The sequence below is a fragment of the Artibeus jamaicensis genome, unplaced genomic scaffold (genome assembly GCF_021234435.1).
Source record: "Artibeus jamaicensis isolate MK-2021 breed Jamaican fruit bat unplaced genomic scaffold, CSHL_Jam_final contig_908, whole genome shotgun sequence".
NCBI lineage: Eukaryota > Metazoa > Chordata > Mammalia > Chiroptera > Phyllostomidae > Artibeus > Artibeus jamaicensis.
Genome location: NW_026522009.1, coordinates 7227116 through 7251757, shown reverse-complemented (window position 1 = coordinate 7251757; position 24642 = coordinate 7227116). Strand labels below are relative to the sequence as shown.

Genomic DNA, 24642 nt, shown 5'->3' with positions numbered 1-24642 from the left:
ACTTTTATAAACTCTTTCTCAGGTAGTAAAACCTGGCTTCTATTATCCTCAGTATATTTACTTATTTGCTTTGTTTCTTGTCTGACCACCAACTGCCTCTAAAACCCACTGTTGTGGGAAAATTTTCAAGCAGAGACTAGTCTTCTCCTTGTTTTAGAGGGGATTGCGTGAGAAATTGGATTTTTTTTTTTTTTGGTAACAGCTTTATTGAGATATACTTTATATACCATACAGTTAACTATTGAATTATGTACTCTAAAATTTAGAACATTATTATTACCCACCAAAAGAAGTTGTATACTCTTTAGCAGGCACGTTTCCACCCCTCTCCCTCCCCTAGACATTCACTAATCTGTTTTTGATGTCTATAAATTTGGCTGTTCTGGACAGAGAAATTATTTTATGGTCAATAAAGTTTCTTCCAAACCAGCAGTTTTAAAAAGTATCTAATTCGGTCATTTTTAATAATCTTTTGCTCTCATGAACTCATTTGAGAATATAATGAAAGCTTAGATCTACTTTTCAGGAAATGCATATTACATGCAAAATTATATAAAAAATTTTAGCCAATTCATGGACATTAACTGGTCCATTTACATATTGCCATATAACCCTCCAAAACTTAGTGGCTTAAATTGTTTTTTTATCTCTCATGGTTTGGTGGGTGGACTTGGCTTAGCTGGGCAGTTCTCACTTGGGCTGTACATATCATTGTGTTTAGATGCAAGTTTCTGGTGTTGGAGTAATTTGAAAGCTTACTGGGCAGAAAGTCCAAGGTGACTTCTTCACTTACATGTTTGGCACCCAACCTGGGTGGCTGGAACAGTTTGGGGCTGGCCAAGCATCTCTTTTCCTCCACATGACCTTTCCCTGTGGTTAGCAGGGGTTTTCCCATAGTGTGTCAATCTCAGGGCAGTGAGTCTTTATATATGGTGGTTGCTGTCCCCAGGGTAAAGATCAAGATGCTCAGGTGGAACCTGTATACCTTTTTAGGTTTAGCCTTTGAAGTCCCAGAAGATTGTTTCTGCTGCATTGCTAGTCAAGTAAGTCACTAAGGCCAGCAGAAATTCAAGAAGGGGATTAGACTCCATCTGTTGATAAAGAACATTTGTGCATGGGAAGAAAAAGAATTGATGGCAGCTATATTTAGGTGCTATTTACCCTACTGAAACTGAGAGTCCCTGACATAATTGGCACACTACTAGATTCAGTACAATTGTACTAATTTAGAACTTTAAAGATCATAGATTATATTATTAACATATTAATTGTTAATTATTATGCCCCACATTTTAATCTACCCAGTGACTTGTTTCACCCAAGTCCACAAGGAATAGAAAACATGTTTTTTATTTTTAAGTCTTTTGCTCACTAGATATAATCAAAATCTAGACAAATGCTACACTTTCCTTAGTCTTAGTCCTTAACAGTGAAAAGCTGAAGGAGAACAAAATACATTGTCAGGTAAAATTTTTATCTTTTGAATTTTGCAGATAACTCAAGAGTAAAAAGATCTAAAGTAACACAAGAGAACAAAATACATCACAAATTAGGTAAGATTAGTTCTGTCTTTTAATGGTTTCATATTATAAAACCTCTGTTTCTAAATGTACTTAATTTTTTCAAGCAGGGGGGAGTATTGTTTGGATTAATTGGCAGATAAATTAAAACTATATATTTAGCTTTCATGAATTTCACACTAAATCGTCACAGGCCACTGAGTTTCTTCATTGTCAATATGTAAATCCTGTAGCTTTCTCACTCTTTCTGTCACGGTAAGAAGGTGATCCTACCTAGGCTAAGGACCTAGGAGGTAGAATTCTATAAAGTATAGCTAGGTATCCCTGAAACTTCTCCCTCCATTTTTATCTAGTTCACTCCTAACTAAAGCAGTAGATAAGATAGCAAAGTAGTACTAGCCTGGGGACTGGGGCACCCATAGAGATCTGTGTGAGGATTAAAGCTCTGTGGTTCCACTACAAAGAGATACTTGCCAGTCAGAGTTTATAGGACCTCGCACCTTTGTGGAATTGGAGTGGCTTTTTATGTTTCTGGTTGTACTTGAGGCTGTGAGCGCCCTTGCACTTGTGCCTGGAGAGAACCAGTGGGGTTTTCTCTAATTGCTTCAACCACAAACTCACATCTCAGTATTTTGCAAGCCCATCTGAAGAGAGAGTGCTATACCTTGCTTAATGCTTGTCTTGGAGGGAGTGGAATACTGACTAGAGTCAGAAATAGATAAACAAAAGAAAAAAATGTTCCTGGGCAGGGGCTTCAGCATTATCTTTAAGAATTATTTCTAAGAATAGTAGACAGCTTCTGGTGAGCTGTACTATAACTTTTATAGTAGATGGATAACAGTTAACAAAAGAAATATGAGCACATTCACAGGTTCGGTTATAGCATAGAAGACTTCTAGGTACTAAAATACTGTGATTTTTCAGTTTAAAAAGTTGGCAAATGAACTGAAAATAAAGATAGTCACTAATAAGAGCTCAGTTAGTAGCTGGTGTTGACATGGAAGATATTCCTGAGGGTAGAAGTATAATCCACAAGGAAAAAAGATATCCAGTGAATAACATGGAGACAGAAGACAAAACATGCAAGTAATAGAATCTCTAGAAAAAAGAAAACAGTTAAAGAAAACTTTCTGGATTAAATACAAGCTTGAATCTGCAGTTTAAATGAGTTTACCAACTGGTAGACAGAATTATTGAAAAAGATATACTTCTACACATAGAGCGAATGAAATTCCTAAATTTTAAGAATAGAGGAAAATTTCCATGCACAAAGAACAAAGTTAAATGACTAAGCACTGCCCATCTGTGTAATACTGGAAGAATAAAGTTAACATCTGTAGTCTGTTTTCAGAAATGTATTACAATCCATTTAATTGTATATCTACCCAAGATATCTTTCTTTCTGGTAGTTGTTTTCCAGATAATACAAAGATTTAGTTTACTCTCCTTCATGTAAAATATCCATGTTGGGTATTCTAATGCAAGTCACAACTGAGTCCAGAGAGAAGGAACAGTACCAAGGAATGAATCTTGAAACATATGTGGTTAAATTTAAATAATATGTATTTATTTTCTATTGCTGTGTACTAAATTATAACAAATTCAATGGCTTAGAAAACACGTGTTTATTATCCCATGATTCCTATGGACTAGGAGCCCAGGCACATATTAGCTGGGTCCTCTGTCCAGCTTTTCAAAGACTAAAAATCAGAAGTGTCAGCCTGGGTTGTATAGTCTTGTTGGAGGTGGAGTCCCTTTTCCATGCTCATGTGCTTGTTGGCACAATTTAGTTCTTGAAATTGTAGGACTGAGGAATCTGTTTTCTTGTTGTTTGTCAGCTTGTGGGCCACTATTTTCAGCTTCTAGAAGCCATCTGCAGTTCCTTGACAGATGATACTTTTCATAGGCCCCCTCACAGCAGGCAGCTTCTTCAAAGTTAACAAAGAAGAATTTCGGCCTCTGCTAGATAGTATTTTATAAGTGTATCATCCATTGTCATGTGTATAATCATAATGTAATCACAGGAGTGACTTCCCGCCACCTTTGCCATATGCAAAGTTTCCAAAGTCATAGGTTCCATATGCATCCCTGGGGAGGGGATTATACGAGGGCCTAACTCGGTGCTGATTACCTTAGGGTGTGTCTACTACTTAATGCTGTTGTGGTTTGGGATTTATAAAAGTTAAATAGGGGTTTTTGTACTAATAGTTTGAAATCCAGACCATCTTGAAAGTTAGTGTGGTGGGGAGGAAAATAAGACAGGAAAGGGGTAATAAAAGTACAGTAGTCCATTCTTATCCACAGTTTCAGTCATCCATGGTCAGCCATGCTCTGAAAATATTACATGGAAATTTTCAGTAATAAACAGGTCATAAGTTTTAACTTGCCTGCCATTCTGAGTAATGTGATGAAATCTCCCATTGTCCTGCTTCATCCCATCCGAGATGTAAATCATCCCTTGGTTCAGTGTATCCACACTGTATACCTTACCTGGGGGATTTACTTAGTAGCTATCTGGGTTATCAGATCTACTGTTGTGGCTTTGCAGTGCTTGTGTCCACGTAACCTTTATTTTACTACTAATGGCCCCAAAGTGCAAGAGTAATGCTGCTAACAATTTGGATATGCCAAAGAGAAGCCATGAAGGGCTTCCTTTAAGTGGAAAGATATGTATGTATAGGAAAAAAGTAGTGTATATATAGCATTTGGTCCTATTTGCAGTTTCAGGCATCCACTGTGGGTCTTGGAACATATCCCTGGTGGAAAAGGGGGGCCTACTAAAGTCTAAAAGTTTCATTTTACCCAAAAGAAAAAAGAGAGGATAGCATGTCTTGGTAAGGAAAATCATTTTTTATATAATTGTAAAAAATAAGTTTAATTTTTGAGTGTCAGGAATGGGATGTTAACTAATATTAGAGAGAAAAAGCACAGCACAACTCTGAAGTGACCAAGAGGGAGAGGGGAGAAAAGAAATGGTCATTTGATCAAATCAATAAAAATTAGAAGAATCACTAATATGACTTGTAAATATAAAGTAAGATGGAAAGAATAAAAGGAAACTTCTTACACTAGGTATGAATAGATTGAATTCCTCTAATAAGATAGAGACTTTCCATTTGGTTAAGTTATACAAATTGACCTATATGTTTATAAGAAACACTTAAAACAAGTTTTAAAATAAAAGGTTGTCAAAAAATTAGGTAGGCTCATATAAACAAAAATAGTACAATTTTAATATTAGGCAAAGTGGAATTTAAGGTTAAAATAAAAGTGCTGAACAGGGTAAGGAAGGACATGCAACAATAACATGGATAATTTATGAAGAAGATAGAAAAATCATAAACTTTTGTTTACCAAATAACCTAGCAACTAAAATATGTAAAGTAATAACTAAGAAAAAGCAAGGAGATTTTCATTTAACAATACAGTTAAACTGGGAGATTTTGATAAACCATTTTTAGAAATGGTTTTAAAAATGGCTTAACCATTTTAAAATGGTTTTAACCATTTTAACTCTAGCAAACAAAAACAAATAACATAAGAATTGGATTACATAGCTAACTAACTCAACTGAGTTTAGAGAACTTTGCACTGTTCAAATAAAGTGAGTAGATATGTGTGCTGTGCTCACAAACACAAGCACAAATGACTGTCCTGTTGTATGTATTTCCTATTATGGAGCATTTAGATGTCTTTCAATTTAATATTTATTTTTTATTTCTGCTATAAACAGTATTACCATACATGTTCTTTAATTACAGCTTTGCCCACTTTTGTGAATATTATTACAAACTCATTTTTTAGAAATGAAATTTGAGTCAAAGAGTATTATAGGTATTGTCAAATTGTCTTCAATTACTTTACATTTTTACCTATAATATATGAGTTCCTGTGTACCTTTAACATCATTAACCCTGTGTATTATTAAGTTTTAAATCTTTGCTAATCCGGAAGCCTAGTATTTCATTGGCATTACTTTAATTATTAGCTCATATGTCTTAAAATTTTGTACTGTTTTGTCTAGAAGCATCATTAGTGTTCTAGAAGGTAATATCAATCTTTCCATTGCAAAGTATCATTCAACTGAACATATGTTTATATTTTTGTATAATATCTTTTTACAGTATTGCCCTCCAACACACCAAATGTGCGCAGGACCAAGAGAACACGATTGAAACCTTTGGAATACTGGCGGGGGGAGCGAGTAGATTACAAAGAAAGGGAATCAGGTAAAATTTACATTTTAATGTCTGACAAAAAATGATCATGAGGATTACTATAGTTTATTTATATATATTATGTGCTAAGCGCTGTCCTACATATTTACATACATTATCTCATTTAATCATCATCAATCATCATCTCACTGAAATGTGACAAGAGTAGATTGAAACTCAGATTTCTCTTATTACTTATAGAGATGTAAATTTCTTATTCTTTTTGGTAGCAGTTTAAGGTGTATGTGGCTTTATAGAGTGTTATTATTTCTATACTATGTAACGAGGCTTCTAATTGCATAAAATTAAACATTAAATTAGAACATGTAATTTCTACAGAAATGATAGAGGGTAGGCAAGAAAGTATAGTCAGTGCTACCTTGAAGTTATTTCCTTTCTTGGATGGATGTATCTAAGTCAAAGGACTGAAATTCACATTTGGATTATTATAAAGATTTTATCGCTGGCCTTTTGTTTGTTATAAACCTTCACTGATGATGGTTGCTTTCAAGCAACAAAAGTAATTTAATCATTTAATCAGTGCTTGTAGATTTAGGATAGTGAACACATTAGGGAAATGGGTTGGCATTTATGTTATTTGAAGTAGCTCTAGAATGTAGTAATGATAATGTATTCTTTGTACTTTGTAAGGAAATTGCTATAATAATTTAAAGGAGCTCTCTCTGTTTTAAAGTTTTCATTTTCCCAGATTTGACATTTTTTCTTTTTTGTTGTTAAATTTCAGGAGGATTTGTAATTGGTGGAATACTGTCCCCTGACACAGTATCATTTAAGAGGAAGGCAAAAGGAGAAACGAAAAAAATGAACAAAATAGTTAATAGGAAAAGGATCTGTCTTGATGATGATGAAAGAAGTACGAATTTCTTTTTAAAAAAAAATTATTTTATTGTTGTTTAGTTACAGTTGTCTGCATTTCCCCCACTACCACTCCCCACCCACCCCAGTCAAACCCACCTCCCTCTTTTGCTTCCACCCTGCCCCTTGGTTTTAGCCATAAGGATTTTTTGAAGTGAATTCACTCTAATGTATCACATCAGAAGTTTTCATAGATAGATTTCAAAATTTATAGGAGCTACTTCTCAAAGCACTGTTATTTATAAAATAACCTTAAAGTTACTTTCAGAGTATGAACATATTTCTCAAAGTAACTGTGACTTTTGAAATCTATCTATGAAAACTTCTAATATGATACATTAGAGTAAATTCACTTCAAAAAAATTCCTCATCTGAGGATATGTTTATTGATTTTAGAGGGAGAGAGGAAGGGAGGGAGGGAAGGAGACAGAGAAAGAGGGAAGTATTGATGTGAGAGAAACATCGATCAGTTGCCTCCCAGACATGTCCTGACCAGGGATTAAACCCTAGGTTTGTACCCTAACCTGGGATTGAAACGGCAACCTTTCAGTCTATGGGACAATGCACCAACTAACTGATCTACCCAGCCAGGGTGGTAAATTCACTTTTTAATATCTACTTTTTTCCCCCCAAATTTTGAAAGTAAACTGATTTTATTTTAAATTCTGTAAGTTATTTTTCAATTATGGTTGACATTCAATATTATATTGGTTTCAGGTGTACAGTATAGTGGTTAGACATTTATGTAACTTAAGAAGTGATCCCTTGGTATGTCTAGTACTCACTAGGTACCATATATAGTTACTACAGTATTATTGATTATATTCTCTGTGCTGTACTTTACCTCCTATGACTGTTTTGTAACTACTGGTTTGTACTTCTCAATCCCTTCCTTCCTATTTTTCATCCAGCTCCTTGCCCTACCCCAAATCTGGTTATCAATCTGTTCTCTGTATCTATGAGTCTGTTTCTGTTTTATTTGTTCATTTTTTAGATTCTACATGTAAGTGAAATCATATGGTATTTGTCTTTCTTTAACTGATTTCACTTAGCATAATATTCTCTAGGTCTGTCCATGGTTGTTGCAAATAGTAAGATTTTATTATTTTTTGTGGCCAAGCAATATTTATATACACATGTATCACATCTTTTTTTTATCATGTGTCTATTTGTGGAAACTTCAGTTGCTTCTGTATCTTGGCTATTGTAAATAATGCTACAGTGACCATAGGGGTGTATATATCTTTTCAAATTAGTGTTTTGGATTTCTTAGGCTAAATATTCAGAAGTGAAATTGCTGGATCATAAGGTAGTTATGCTTTTTATATTTTGAAAAACTTTCATTCTGTGTTCCATATTGGCTGCATCAATTTACAGTCCCACTAACAATGCATAAGGGTTCCCTTTTCTCCACATTCTTGCCAATACTAAATTGTTTCTTGATTATTGTGACAGGTGTGGCTTTAATTTGAAGTTCTTTGATGATTAGTGATGTCGAGCTTTGTTTTATATGTTTATTGGCCATTCGTATAAAATTGAAGAAATGTCTATTCAGATCCTCTGGCTATTTTTAAATTGGATTTCTTTTTATTTATTTATTTATTTGTTTGTTTTTTGCTGTTAAGTTGTATGACTTAACTAACAGTTTGTGACCAACACATTGTTGGATGTATCATTGGCTACTTCCATCAGTAGGTTGTCTTTTTGGTTGTTTGATGGTTTTCTTGTCTGTGCAAAAATTCTTTAGTTTGATGTAGTTCCACTACAATTTGTTTTGTTTTGCCTGTTTGAGGAGGCATGTCCAAAAATATTTTACTAATGGTAAATTCTAAGAGTTTACAGCCTATATTTTCTTCTAGGAGTTTTATGATTTTGTGTCCTGCATTTAAGTCTTTGGTCCAGTTTTAATTTCTTCTTGTATGTGGTACAAGAAAGTGGTCTAGTTTCATTTTTTTTACATTTACCTGTCTAGTTTCCCCAATGTCATTTATTGAAGAGACTGTCTTTACTTCATTTTATATTCTTGCCTTCTTTGTCATAGATTAATTGACCATATAGGTATTAATTTATTTTTTAGCTCTCTATTCTATTCCATTGATCTATGTGTCTGTTTTTATGCCAGTACCATGCTGCTTTGATCACTATATAGCTTTGTGATATAGTTGATAGCAGGTTTTGTGATACCTCCAACTTTGTTCTTCCTTCTCAAGAGTGCTTTGGCTATCTTTTGTGGTTTTGTGTGTGTGTGTGTGTTATTTTTTCTAGTTCTGTGAAAAATACCATTGGTGTTTTGGTAGGGATTATATTGAATCCACAGATTGCTTTGGGTACTACAGACTTTTTTACGATGTTAATTCTTCCTATTCAAGATCATAGTATGTTCTTCCATTTATTTGTCTGTGTTTTAATTTTTTCTTCAATATGTTACAGTTTATTGAGTCCTGGTCTTTTAACTCCTTTGTTAAATTTACCCCTAAGGTGGTTTTTTAATATAATTTTAAATTTGATTGTTTTTTAAATTTCTCTTTCTGATAATTCCTTATTGGTGTATAAAAATTTATAAATATTAATTTTGTATCCTAACTTAGTGAATTCATTTATCAGTTCTGAAAGTTCTTTTAGTATAATCTGTAGGGTTCTCTCTATAGTATCGTGTTAATAATGGTAATTTTATATCTTTCTTTCAAATTTGCATGCCATTTATTTTATTTCTTGTCTGAATGTTGTGGTTAGGACCTTTAATGCTTTGTTGAATAAAAGTAGTGAACGTGGACATCCTTGTCTTGTTGTTGACTTTAAGGATAGTGCTTTTAGCTTTTCACTAATGAATATGATGTTAGATGTAGGTTTGTCATAAATGGCCCTTATTATGTTAAGATATGTTTCCTCAGTTTTCACTTCACTGGGAGTTTTTGTCATAAATAGGTGCTGGACTTGGTCAAATGCTCTTATTGCATCTATTCCACATGATTATGTGATTTTTATCCTATATTTTGTTTATATAGTGTTCACATTAATTAATTTGCAGATATTGAATGAACCTAGCATCCCAAAAATAAGCCCTCTTGAGCAGGGTTTATCATCTTTTTAATGTATTGCTGAATTTAGTTTGCTAATAGTTTGTTGAGGATTTTTGTATCTATGTTCATCATAGATACTGGACTATAATTTTCTTTCTTTTTTTTTTGTAATTTTTTTTTTCCTGTTTTTGGTGTCAGGGGAATACTGGCCCTGTAAAAGGAGCTTGTGAACCTTCCCTCCTTGAATTTTTTGGAATAGTTTGAGAAAGACAGGTATTAATTACTTTATGAATATCTGGTAAAATTCACCTGTGAAGCCTCCTGGTTCAGGACTTCTGTTTGGGAGTATTTTGATTACTGATTTTATTCATTGATAGTTCTTGATTTAGCCTTGGAAAATTGTGTGTTTCTAGGGATTTATCCATTTCTTCCATGTTGTCCAATTTATTGCCATATAATTGTTTGTAGTATTTTCTTATAATCCTTTATATTTTCATGGTATCAGTTGTCACTTTTCGTTTTTTATTTCTGATTTTATTTGTTTGAATTCTTTTTTTTTCTTTATGAGTTTGGTTAAAGGTTTGTCAATCTTGTTTTTCTTTTCAAAGAGCCAGTTTCATTGATCTTTTGTATTGTTTTCTTAGACTATTTTATTTCCACTCTGATCTTAATTATTTCCTTATTCCTCACTTTGATTTTTGCTTGTTTTTTTCTAGTTTCTTAAATATAAGGTTAGATTGTTTATTTGATACTTGATTTGCTTCTTGAGATAAGTGTATATTGCTGTAAATTTTCCTCTTATAACTGCCTTGGCTGTGTCCCATAGATTTGAGGTCATTGTATTTTTATATTTGTCAAGGTATTTTTTTTTTACTTCTTCCATAAGCTTGTTTTTGACCCATTCGTTATTTAGTAGCATATTATAGAGCCTGAATATGATTGTGTGGTTTTCAGTTCTTCTTATAATTAATTTTTAGTTTCATACCATTGTGATCAGAGGAGGTGCTTGATTTGATATGATTTCAATCCTCTTAAATTTATTGAGACTTGTTTTTCAGCCTATCCTGTAGTCTACCCTGGAAAATGTTCCATGTTCACTTGAAAAGAATGTGTATTATTCTGATGCTTTAGGGTTATGTGTTCTAAAAATATCAATTAAATTTATTTGGTCTAATATATCATTTAAGACTGCTGTTTTCTTATTGATTTTCTCTCTGGATGATCTATCCATTGATGTTGATGGGGTGTTCAAGTTTACTACTATTACCGTATTACTGTCCATCTCCCCCTTTATCAATATTTGCTTTATATACTTAGGTGCTCCTACATTCGGGTGGGTAAATGTTTACAAACGTATAGCCTCTTGTTGATTATCACTTTATAATTATGAAATATCCTCTTTGTCTTTTATTATATCCTTTGTTTAAAGTCTGTTTTGTCTGATACAAGTATTGACATCCTGGCTTTGTTTTCATTTTTTATTTGCAGGAAATGTCTTTTTCCATCCCTTTATTTTTAGTTTGGGTGTATCTTTCCATCTGAAATGGGTCTCTTGTAGACAGCATGTGTATGGGTCTTATTTTCTTACCCATTCATCCACCCTGTCTTTTGATTAGAACATGTAATTCCCTTTACATTTAAAGTGACTATTGATAGGTATGTAGTAATTGCCATTTTATTGTTTTCTGATTGTCTTTGTAGTTTTTCCTCTGGCTTTTCTTATTCTCCTGCTCTCATCTCTTTTATGTTGATTACTTTCTGATTTGTTTTTGTTTGTTTTTCTCTTTGGATTCCTTTCTTTTTATTTCTTGTATGTCTCCTGTGGATTTTTGGTTCGTGGTTACCCTGTGCTTCATGTATACCAAGCTATGTTTATAGCAGTCTATCTTAAATTGATGGATGCTTAAATTTTAATACATTCTACAGTCACTATTATTTTTAATCGCCCTTCCATATTTGTGTTATTGTCTCTTATTTTTACTCCTTTTGTGTATTTGTATGTTTTACTTAATTTATTATTGTAGTCATGTATGATCTTTCAACTTTTGCCTTTTAACCTTTGCATTAGCTTTTTGTGTTTTCTTTTTCCAGTTCTGCTTGAGGATATGTTTGTTGACCTTAGAGAAAGTGGGAGGGGTGTGAGGAGGGAGGGAAGGAAAGAGGAAGGGAAAGAGAAAGAGAAACATTAATTCGGAAGAGAAACATTTATCAGTTGCCTCCTGTATGTTCCCCGACTGGGGATTAAACCCTCAATCTAGGTATGTGCCCTGACTAGGAATCAAACCCACAACTTTTTGGTGCTCAGGACAGTGCTACAACCAATTGAGCCAACTGGCCAGGGCCACCCTGCTTTTATTATGGGTTTTTGTTTTTTTTTTTTGTCAGTGAGAATTTTTTCTATCTCATATTTTTTATTCATATTCATATTTTTATTCTTTCATAAAATTCCCTTTAACATTTCTTTCAATACTAGATTGGTGGTGATGAAGTTCTTTAGCTTGTTTGGGAAGCTCTTTGTCTCTCTGTCAATTCTAAATGATAGACTTGCTGGGTAGAGTAGTCTGGGATGTAAGTCCTCGCTGTTCATCGCTTTGAATATTTTATGCCAGTTCCTTTTGTTCTGAGCTTGGAGGCACCTGGGAGAGGCCATGCTGCAAACCAAGGCTAGCTGTCACTGGTGTTGGGCTTTGGACCACTTACCAAGAGGTACAGGGTATTTTGAGGCCAGCCACTGGGTGAGGCCAAGTTACTTGTGTGAAACAACTGCTGAGATTCTGTCTGGGCATAGGAGTTGGGAGGATGGATTCTCAGGGCATCACCAGAGTGTGGTGAGTGGTGTGAGCCAGTTAATGCAGTCTCAGACTTGGCATCTACTTGCTCCTGCGGGCTGTGTGGGGGGAGGGCTCAACAAAGGAACAGTGGTGCCTGCTAGCACTTTTGTCTGAGAGTTGCCCCTCTAGTCCTTGCCCTGAAGCCAGACAATTCAGTTTCTTCTTGAATGTCCCTAGCACTTTTTGAGTGCTGTCTTTTCTCTAGAGCTCAGGGCCAGTGTTTAGGAATGAGTGAGTCTGTGCTTGGTTCCCATGGGTCTCCAGTAGCCCTCCATTTCACCCAGTTGGAATCCCCACTGATGTTCATAGGTAGATATGGGGGGACTCATGTTTTCTGGTACTGGTGCTCCAGATTAGCAAGCAGAGTGTGGGGCTGGGACCCTCCAGTCCTTAGGGGGACTTCCATAGCTGAGATATTCCTCCCCATTCTTAAACACCAGAGTAGGTATGGGTCCAGCCTGTTTCAGATCTCTTCTTCTCTTACCACTCTCCATGTGTCTTCTTTTTATATACTTAAAGAATTCTTTTTGAAAAATTTCAATATGTTTATTATTTTTTAATTTTTATTGTATTTTTCCATTACCATTTAGTCCCTTCATACTGACTTCCCCCACTACACCGTTGTCTATTTCCATTAGTTCTTTTTCCTTTTTGCTCAGTCCTTCCACCCCCTAATCTCCCTCTAACTTTAGCTGTCATCCTGCTCGACTTCGCTTGTTAGTGCAGTTTATTCATTAGATTCCATATATGAGTGAAATCATACAGTATTTTTCTTTCTCTGACTGGCTTATTTCACTTAGTATAATGTTTTTTCATACTATCACAAAGGATAAAATTTCCTTTTTTTTTTCATGGCTTAGTGGTACTTCATTATGTAAATGTGCCATAGTTGTTTTATCTACTCATCTACAGATGGACACTTGGGCTGTTTCCATATCTTGGTGATTGTAAATAATGCTGCAGTGAACATAGGGGTGCTTATGTTCTATCAAGTTAGTTTTGGGGTTCTTTTGGACATATTCCCAGAAGTGGGCTGGTAGGTCAAAAGGCAGATCCATTTTTAATTTTTTGAGGTATCTCCATACAGCTTTCCTGAGTGGCTGCACCAGTCTGCATTCCCACTAACAGTGCAAGAGGGTTCCCTTTTCTCCACATCATGACCAGCACTTGCTATTTGCTGATTTTTTGATGATAGGCATTCTGACAGGTGTGAGATAGTATCTCATTGTGGTTTTAATTTGTATTTCTCTGATTATTAGTGACATTGAGCATCTTTTCATATTTCTATTGGCCATCTGTATGTCCTCTTTGGAGAAGTGTCTATTCAGGTCCTTTGCCCATTTTTTAATTGGGTTGATTTTTGGGTTTTCTTTGGTATTTTGTTTTATAAGTACTTTATAAATTTTGGATATTAACCACTTATCTGATGTATTGGCAACTATGTTCTCCCATTCTGTGGGTTGTTTTTTATTTTGTTGATGTTTTCCTTTGCTGTACAAAAACTTTTTAGTTCGATGTACTCCCATTTGTTTGTTTATTTTTCCCTTGCCAGGGAGGTAGATCCAATAAAATATTACAATGAGCAGTGTCCGAGATTTCATTGCTTATGTTTTCTTCCAGGATTTTTATAGTTTCAGGTATAACATTTAAGTATTTAATCCATTTTGAATTTATTCTTATGTGTGGCGTAAGAAGGTGGTCTAATATCATTTTCTGCAGGTTTCTGTCCTGTTTGCCCAACACCATTTATTGAATGAACTATCTTAGCCCATTGTACGTGCTTGCTTCTCAGTCGAATATTGACTGTAAAGATGTGGCTTTATTTTCAGACTCTCTAGTCTGTTCCATTGATCTATGTGTCTGTTTTTATGCCAGTCCCAGGCTGTTTTGATTACTGTGGACTTATAATGTAGTTTCATATTGGGTAGTGTGATTCCTCCAACTTTGTTCTTCTTTCTCAGGATTGCTCTTGCTATGCAGGGCCTTTTTTGGCTTTATATAAAATTTTTGAAATATTTGTTCTAGTTCTGTGAAATACATGATTGGAATCTTGGTAGGAGTTGCATTGAATCTATAGATTGCTTTGGGTAGTACGGACACTTTAATGATGTTAATCCTTCCCATCTATGAGCCCAGTATGTGCTTCTATGTATTTGTGTCTTCTTCAATTTCTTTCTTTAATGTCTTGTAATTTTCCATGTACAGGACTTTTACGTCCTTGGTTAGGTTTATTCCTAGGCATTCTATTCTTTTTGAAGCAATTTGAATGGCATTGTTTTCTTAATTTCCATTTCTGTTACTTTGTTACTGCCATATAAAAATACAGCTGATTTCTGGATATTGATTTTGTATCTTGCTACTTTGCTGAATTCATTGATCAGTTCTAGTAGTTTCTTGGTAGACATTCTGTTCAGCTTGTCTTTAAGTTGTCCTCCAGGATTGTTATTCTAAAACAGTTTTAATTTTAATATATGTATGGGTGGTGGTAAGTACAGCACTTACCTACCCTGCCATCTTGACTGGAAGTCCAAATTGATTTTACTTAAAAAAAATAAATAATCATTAATAGCATAGAATAAAAGATTTCTACATGAGTAAATGGCCCTGTGAAATGAAGCTGACCTTTTCAATGCCCAGCCATGGTTAAAGTAGACTTTTTGATGACTTCTTTCTAATGTGTATTGCATACTTCCAGCTCTCTTTGAGAATATGCAAAACCATTTAATTTCTTGATACAGAAGTTCAAGAGTTGTCATATTATAACAAGCGTACATAAAATAAGAAATGTAGGATGTTTGCTTTTATATTAAATCATTGTGGTTTTGGAGATAGTGCTTATCAGAATAGTCATTTGTAAATAGGAAGAGATTGTTAATGCCTCTGGCAGTTCTCCTTTATAACTTGTCCGTAGGTGTATTTCCTACTAGGTTTTTTTTTTAATAGAAATGAATTTTAAGTACATAGTTTATATTTCTATTGTATTTCTTTTGCAGAGGAAAAATTAGTACAAAATCTGAATATAACTCTGGGAGATCCTTTGCAGCCAACAAGGGTAAAGGACCCAGAAACAAGAAAGATTATTCTCATGGGTAAGATCAAGAATAATATTGAAAATGCTTAATTTAATAGCTAATACGTACAAACTGCTGGCTTGCTCACCAGCCTGTCTACTTTCTCTTTCTAGCTCTTTCAGAACCAATGCCCAGTAGAGGGACTAACTTCAATAAGCAGCCCATATGAGGAATAGTCTGGGGAAGCATTGATGGCACACAGCTTTTAGGGGACCTACAGCACCTTATGCATTTGCGCTCTGGGATACAGGTGTTACTATCAGGCATGTTGCCTTCCCTGATAGGGTCCAGGTCTTTGACCAGGAGGATATATAGGGACAAGGGCTGTTTATGAGGAACTATAGCAAGTTAGCAGGCAGACAACAGGACACACTCTTACTATGAGACCACAAAGGGATTGTGGGCAGGATTTGGAAAGCCTTCTTGGCAGTGAGGTTCCAATAATAGTACCTGGCACATGAAACTTTTTGGGGATGACTGGCAAGTGCATCAATCAGCCAAACAAATGCCACACTTAACTTTAGGGTTGGCACAATGTTGTAGATGTCTTCTGCTCTATTGAGTAGACATTAAAAGTTAGTATCTTGGCTAACCATGGGAGGTCCCAAAGGATGAGTGTAGTGTGGTGGGAGTAAGTAGGGAACACTCTCAGTGAATACCAAAGACCTTTTATCCTAAGTCATAGGACATTTAGGTCAAACCACAGAGACTATAATAGTATTCACACTTAAAATTTTTACAGTGAAGTGAGTTCCATTTGAATTCTTAAGTAACAAAGTTATTTCTATATTCAGATTGTTTATTTGGTGGCAGAGATGGAAGGATAGATAATTTTGTTTAGTGTCTTAACTGAAAATATTGCTGTACTGTTACCAGGTTAGAAAAGTTGTATGTGTTGTTAGGAGTTCATCACTTTTTATCTGTTTCTTGAGTCTGTATTTTGTATGTCCTGTAAAGTGGGATTACTAGCATTCCCAAATACCCAGGGAAAGTCAGAAGCTGATAGAAGAATGTATTAATTGTAGAACCGGAAAGATTTATAAGTAAAAAGGAAACTCAAAAGGGAGTTAGTAATTTCTGAGCAACAGTCAGAACTGTCGTTACTTAGAGCATTTACCCGATAAATAAAGATCTTGTTGTGTAATAATTAGTCAAATAAACATAAAGGAATATATTGGCATGAAGATGATATGTTTGTATTGTGGGCCATGTAAAGAATTTTAAATATATGGAAGTCTTTCTTATGTCTTAGCTACTTTTGTTTTTCATTAGAGCTTTAAGGGAAATAATAGTAATACTGCCATTATTATTATTATTAATAGCTAAGACTTAGTTAATGTTTACTTTGTGCCAGTGTTTTAATACTTTGCACAAGTTAACTCATTTGATATTTACAACTCTAGCATAAACTATTATTACTTTATAGAACAGAAAATGTAGGCACAGAGAAAGGATAAATAATGCGGCTAAGGTTACATAGCCTGTAAGACAGAATTCGACACCTGGCATTGTAGCTCCAACGTCAATGATCTTAATAACTTTTGACTTTCTAAGGCAGGTTTATGTCTAGAATGACTATTATAATTATGTGTCTGTATGTTATATAATTGAGCAATGCCATTACTATTGCCTTATATTTATGTTAATATTTTATCCTTAGATATTTTAAGGCCACGAGATATGTATCAATTTTCAGTTGAACATGCTGACTTGAAAGTATATAAAACATTGGATACACCCATTTTTTCTACTGGAAAATTGATATTAGGACCACATCAAGAAAAGGGAAAGCAGCATGTTGGCCTGGATACATTGGTGAGTATATTTCTCTCTATATTTGTGTTTTGCTATTGGTACTTTTCTGTTTTATTTGACATGATGTGACATTAAACATGCTGTTTTCTTAGAAATGATACCTTATTATAGTGCACAGTTACTTCTTTTATTTGTTACATCTGTTTAGAGTTAGTCAAGCAATGGTTATTTAAAAGTTTCAGTGTGTAGCAGTATAGCCTTGAGATTCAGAAATTTAAGGAATGATCTTTACTTAAAAGAATGTTAGGATATTGGTTTGCACAGAGATTTATTAGAGTTTTAGAGCTGGAAGGGGTTATTAAGATTTAGTCTAAATCTCAGTTCTTCAGTCATGCAGTTCAGCAGTAAAGAACTTAAGAGACTTCTTCCAAATCATGTAAGTAGTTAGCAGCAGATTTAGAATTGGAAGTTGCTTCAGTAAGTGTAAGTAATATTATAGGCTAAAGTTATAATGAGATGCAGGGTGAGTCAGTCTCTAACTCTACATGAGGAGATACACACTTCTGTAATATTGGTCTGATGTATATGATATTTCTGTTTCTGAATTGAAAAATTGTAGAATCGAAAATCACTAAGTTTAAAGAATATTTAAAATTACATCAGCATTTAAAAAATATTACATCTAAGGCACATTCTTCAGTAAATAAAATTTCTGGAACCTACAAAATCATTGGTTACTGGGGGTATCGCATTCAAAACAGTTCTTTATACTGAAAAAATTAAAGTAAGCTGAAAAAGGAGAAAAGGAAAGAACATCATTGAGTTTATATTAACAATGAATGGCAAATTGAGGCAAGGAAAGGGAAAGGTACACATGAGAGTCAAAAGAGTAATTTATTACTACATCAGTATAACTAGAATTCAGATTTAAAATATTTTAAAATATTATTTAATCCAATCTTAAAATGTTATAGAACTCCAAACATTTTAACTAAAAGAGTAAAAATTATAAATTTAACTAACTTAAGTAATATATGACTCCTGTATAGTCTTTGAGGGACAATTAATAATGAAGATAAAGCATTATGAAATGTCATCACTGAACTAATAGTATTTACCTATTAAAATGTAATGCCTTTGCCTTTATTATGCAAAAGGAAATTGGAATAGTAAGACCTTAAAAATGTTTAACATGGCTAATATTCAAAGTACTCCATATTAAAACACAGGATATTTTATTTTATAATCACTGAATTAGTGGAAATTATTGGGAGGTAATTTGTACTCATTCACCTATGACTCTTAGGTCAGAAATTTTTCCTAGGAAAATAAATGAAAAGTTAGGGAAGCTGAACATATGTGGTTAATCATTGTAACATTGACAGCAACTACAATAATTAGAAACCATTGAAATGTGTTGCAGAAAAAAAATGGTTATATTTATATTCTGACTTACTAATGAGGTAAACCATATGATAAGCATTTATTTAGCACTCACATGTTCTAGGGTCTGTACTGAGCATTTTTTATTAGTTTATATTATATGTTAATATATTATATTGTTTTTATATATATTAAGTATACATTATTTTGAAAAATAGCTACATGAGAAGACCTTGAGGAGAAACATTTAAACAAACTATGCAAGATAAAATATTCTGTATTTTCCTTGTTAGAATTTAAAATAAGAATGATAGAAATTTGAAGGAACTATAGAAAAATAACATTTTATTAAGTGATTGTATCTGATTTTTATTTCTTCTAAATGTTGCCTTTAAGTTTTTATAATGAAAATTAGTGGAAGTTTTAATAAAAAGGGGAGTAATTTTACATTTTTAAAACATGAAGCACACTTTTAAATACAGTCATCTCTCAGTACTAGACAGCTTGAGGACTCATCAAACCCCATACTTGTTACATTTGACAAGAAAAAAATGTTTCATTACTAGGCACTTAGAATTGGTTGGACTTGCTAGAACTTGTTTCAGTCATGATACCCCCACCTCCAGCCCCCCACCAAGAGGAAATGCTTCATTTTTTGGTACTTCTTAGTTTCAGTACTTCACATTAATGATGAGTGTCAAAGCACCACTGTATAGGTAGGTTTGTGAGAAACAAATAGAAGGATAAGATGGAGAAGTAGCATGGTTCATTAACTCTTTTCTTCAAATTTAGTGCTAATCTCTATGAGAGAGAGAGAGAAACATTGAAGTAGATTTGTTAAAATCAGTTCACACAAGAACTAACAAATTAACTATGAGAACTTTCCTAGAAGATAAGAAGAGATTAAGAAGTAGAAAACTTTAAAAGTTAAGTGATGTGAAAGCAGAAAAAAGGCAGAAGACAGAAAGAAAACAAATGAGCAAAGGGTAGAAATATTTGAAAATTAGACAGTGAATGTCATTTTGACAAGTATGGTAAATAAAGGGAAATAATTAAACATTTAGTTTGTCTTTCTCATATAAACCATATTATTAGTTAACTAAATAATAGACGAGGGAAAGTTTGTTCTTGTTAGAAATATTGCAAGTAATAAATGAAGAAGGATTTTTAGAATGCAATATTACTATTTTGCAACTCCCGATAAACTATTGGATCTAGGCATTGAGCATGAGTGTCTGCTCACATCTAAAGAGTACAACCAGATGTTTCATGCCTCCTGCTGGAAGAATACAAGATTGTTTGTGAACTAGTATTACTCACTCTACCTCCTTAAAAAAACAGAAACAAAGAAGGGAAAAAAAAAAAAACCACCTGAATTTGATCAAGTCTCTACATCTACCAATTTAGCAAATAAAGAATAGCAGACCTTTCAAGTGATACTCTGGACTTGTATTTAGCAAAATCTAGATGTGCAAAGATTTTTTAATACAAACTTTGCTGCTTTACTTTTCTAATTCATAAGCTGCAAGAAATAAAAAAGACAGAACAAGGAGAAACCTGTAGACTGGGCTTTCTCAACCTTAGCGCTGTTGACATTTTGGACTGGATAATTCTTTGTTGCGGTGCGGGGTGAGAAGCTATCCTTTGCATTGTAGGATGTTTAGAAGCATCCCTAGCCTCTACCCAATCAAATTTAGTAGTACCCTTCTAGTTGTGAAAATCAGGAATATCCCCAGACATTGCCAGTTGTCCCCTGAGGGTCAAAATCATACCCAAATTGAGAACCACTATAGACTGAGTGATTTAAGACTCTTACTTGGATACCAATTCAAACAAACCCTAAAATATATGATATTTAAGAGATAATGGGAAATTTGAACACTGACTATTTGATATTAAATATTCATTTAGTTTTAGGTATGATGGCAGTATTGCGCACAAGCATATTTTATTAAAATACCTGATCTTTCAGTACACACTGAAATATTTACAGATGCTTTCTGGTTCTGGACATTTCAAAATAATATGGACTAGGGGAAGTAGAGAGACTTTGAATAGGGCTGGTGGTGGGTGTTAGATATTCATAGGAATTCATCATTCTGTTATGTATTTCAAACCTTCTTAGTGAACTGTTTGCAAAAATGGGAAGTGGTGTGCTCTCTAAGCAAACAAATTGGTTTGTTACCGATTGTCTTAAGGCAAATTATTTTTAGCTGTAATAAAAGTATTTGTTTTATTAAATTATAAAACTACCTTTACAACCACTTCAAGAGCTCTTTTCCCACTTAGGGAATTAGTATTAGTAGTAGCTATGAACATGAATTTTGGAATTAAGTGCCTGAGTTCAAATCCCAACTCTGCCATCCACATTGTGACCTTGGAAAGTTACACTCCTCTGAGCTTCATTTTCTTCATCTGTGAAAAGCTATTAAAATAGCACCAGTTTCGCTCGTAGGTACATACATTAGATGAGTAAAAACGAAGTGCCCAGAACAGTGGCTGGTGTGAAGTATGTGCTGTATAGGTGCTAGCTGCTAGCTGCTTGTTGTTTTTCTGGTATTTTAGATTGATTTTACAAAATGGTAAAAAGGGGAGGGGGGAGAAAAATGAGGAAGAGGAGGAGTAATTTTCTATGGCAAAATATTCTTGATGGCTGAATCTCAAAATATGAGTCTCAATGTTTGAAGGCTTTACATTTTTTACTTAGTTGCCCCCCAAAACAATCATTGTTATATCCTTCTGTGTATGAAATATAAAATTTTCCACATTTGAATATGGAAGCCTATATGACCAAGAGTTAGATTTATCTTCTTTTACTTTCTTAAAGTTGATTCTATTTTAAATGTATGATTTTGTTTTATATTTTTGTTTTTTGTTCTCTCTTTGACTCACCAGTCAGATAGTAACATGTCCCAAGCATGTAACTTTTAAAGAAGTTACATAATACCTAGCTGTTTTTCCAGTATAGCTAGGTGGTATTCTTTATTAGTAGTTCTGAATTTTCATAAGCCATAAGGAAGAATAAAACTTCTTTTGTGTTTTCTATTGCTATGTTAACAACTTAAAACAAATTTAGTGACTTGAATGTAGGTTAGAAGTCTGGTGGGCTGGGCTAAGTTCTCTGTTTAGCTTCTTGCAAGGCTGGAATCAAGATGTTGGGAGATCTTACCCTTTTTGGAGGCTCTTGAGATGAGTCTGCTTTCAGGTTCACGCACATGGTTGGTAAAATTCAGTTTCATGTGGTTGTAGGACTGCACTTCCCTTTTCCTCACTGGCTGTTGGCCCAGGTGTCATTCTCAGCCTTTAGAAGTAGCCTGTATTCCTTGACTCATGGCCCTCTTATCTTCAGTGCTAGCAGCACCACAGCTCATTCTCATGCTTTAAATTTCCTTGACTTCTCTATTTCATCTCTCTTCTTCTTCCAGCAGCAGAAATTCTCCATTTTTAAGGGTTTATGTTATTAGATTTGGTTATCTCGATAATCCAGGATAATTTCCCCATCTGGAGGTCCCTTTTGCTGTATATGCCATAACAAATTCTGGAGGTCAGCACATGAATATCTTTTGAAGGCAGTTCTTCTGCCTGCCATCTTTATTGTCGATTTCTTGGGAATATAGTTGTTGTGATGGATCAATTTGAATGAGATTTTAATTTTTAATTTTACAGGTTTTTTATGTTAACTTTGGTGACCTTTTATGTACCTTACATGAAACACCTTATGTAATAACAACTGGGGATTCGTTTTATGTTCCTTCAGGTAAGAATAATTAAAGACATTTTCTTTCACATGGTTAAATGTTTATATAGTTGCTCATGAGCACTGTAGAAATGGAAGCCACAGTGGTCAAAATGAAGCATGATATAACTAATGCCAAAGAAGTTCGATACATACATTTTTAAAAAATGTTGTCATTAGGTAAGTATATTGTTTCAATGCATGAAAATTGAACAGCAGTTGTTTACAATATTGCTGAATATAAAAATATCTAGTTAGAAAATACAGGGTGGTGGGAAAATTACTTCCCTTGTGTTATCTCTAAGACATTAGGTAGTTGAACAATTTTAGTAGATTATTTTAAACATATAGAATAGTAGTATGCTTCATCAGCTGTTGAAGAACACATCATTGGATATTGGAATCTTTATATGTTCCTTTGTCCATTCCTTGCTTCAACAATTGTAATTGAGAGTCTATTAACCATACCTCTAAGAATGTGAGACACATAACAGGCAAAATTCCTGTCCTCCTGGAGCTTATATTCTAATGACAATAACAACAACTTTGTCTTTTGTATGTGTCAAAACTATTATGAATACTTTATGTGTATTAACTCTATTAATCTAAATATACATCAATTTCTAATATATAGAAAGTCACAGTATGGTACTCAGTGCTATAAACCTTCCTTTAGTGTGCTGTTCATCTGTATTTCATTTTTTTGTTATTACCTAATTTATTTAAGAATATCATTTGCTTTTATTTTTTTAACTTTGAGATTTTTACCTTTCATACTTACTTATATATATATACATATGTCTGGTTTAGGAGAATCCACAACAGTTCCAAAGACCTAGTAACCATTGGGTTCAGAGAGATTTTCTTTTCCCATACCCTTTTCTAATTCATCTTTGTATTCATGATCAAAATGAAGTGAAATTTACATTCTTTCAAGCCTTATGTGGATCACAGATGGTGGTTATTAAGGAAGAGGTACTTTGGGATAGATGAATTGATTTTTGGTTCCATATACTTTAATTACCTAAGTGATGGCTAAACATTTAATCAAAAGGAAATATCTTACAGAAATAATTTTTAATTTTATTTTCTTATCACTTTACTTCTAGGTAATTATTACAACATCAAAAATCTCCTGAATGAGGAAAGTGTTCTTCTTTTTACTCAGATAAAAAGATGAAAGATGAAGCAAAGTTTAAATATGTGCGTGCATGTTATGTGTATATGTATAGACATATACACACATGCCTATAGATATATAATCGTTTGTGCAGTTGGGACATTTAATTTGTAATTATTAGTGATATTTTAAAATAAAAATTTTATTTAGTTTTGTGTGTACTTGTATCTGATAAATATTTCGAACTTCTATATGAATCTTCTAATTTTCCATGAATTTACACAAAGCCTACATTCTTAGAATTGCCCATATTCTTAGAATTTTAATAACATAAAAATATCCAAATCACTACTCCTACAGTGGAATATAGAATACTTTTCTTTGTCATAAGAGATCTGATTAATGTATCTGTTCATTTAAAACATCTTTTGCAAATATTAGTTTTAAGTCACTAATCAAAATAATTCAGTGATAAAGGACTGTGGTAAATGGTACACCTGTATTACTTTTCCAGGGCTCTTGTAACAAAGTAGTACATGCTGGGTGGCTTAAAACACAGTGTTATTGTTTCACAGTGTCAGAGGTTAGAAGTCTGAAATCAGTGTGTTAGCAGGGTCATGCTCTCTGAAACTGCGGATTTCACAATAATGCTTCTGTTTAGAACTTATCCTTCAATTAACCAAAGAGTCATTGTGAACGATCATTACAGAATGACTCAAGCTTTCTTCTTAACATTACTATGCACTAAAGATAAATGAAACAACCCAAATGTCCATCAAGAGGGAAATAAAGTGGTATGTTCATAAGGGATACCACTCAGCAATAAAAACACATTTCCAATGGAAAATGGTGTACAGACTGATATACACAACACTGTACCATAGGGGGGAGGAGGTTGGAGGGCCAGGTGAAAAAGTTGAAGGAATTAAGAAGTACAAATTGATAGTTACCAAATAATAATGGGATATACAGTACAGCATTGCAAATACTGTCAATAATATTGTAGTAACTGTGTGGTGCCAGGTGGGTACTAGACTTACTAGGGGGAATCACTTCATAAATTATAAATATTAATGTCTAAACACCTGTGCTATTGAATTGTAAGCTCATACA

General features: G+C 33.8%; 1 protein-coding gene across 5 annotated transcripts in view; it reads left to right on the top strand.

Moving 5' to 3' along the window:
- The window catches only part of CENPC (centromere protein C), a 67097-nt gene extending 43328 nt beyond the window's left edge, over positions 1-23769 (top strand). For 3 of the 5 annotated variants that reach the window (XM_037150031.2, XM_037150033.2, XM_037150030.2), the window contains 7 exons: positions 1494-1553; positions 5645-5749; positions 6483-6611; positions 15458-15553; positions 17196-17350; positions 22340-22430; positions 23519-23768. In XM_037150031.2, the coding sequence (XP_037005926.2) occupies positions 1494-1553; positions 5645-5749; positions 6483-6611; positions 15458-15553; positions 17196-17350; positions 22340-22430; positions 23519-23589 (707 nt within the window). In that variant the 3' untranslated portion in view covers positions 23590-23768. Of the gene's footprint in view, positions 1-1493; positions 1554-5644; positions 5750-6482; positions 6612-15457; positions 15554-17195; positions 17351-22339; positions 22431-23518 lie in introns of all 5 variants that reach the window. The other 2 variants (XM_053655009.1, XM_037150032.2) reach the window with 2 other exon arrangements.
- Positions 23770-24642: the final 873 nt, after the last annotated feature.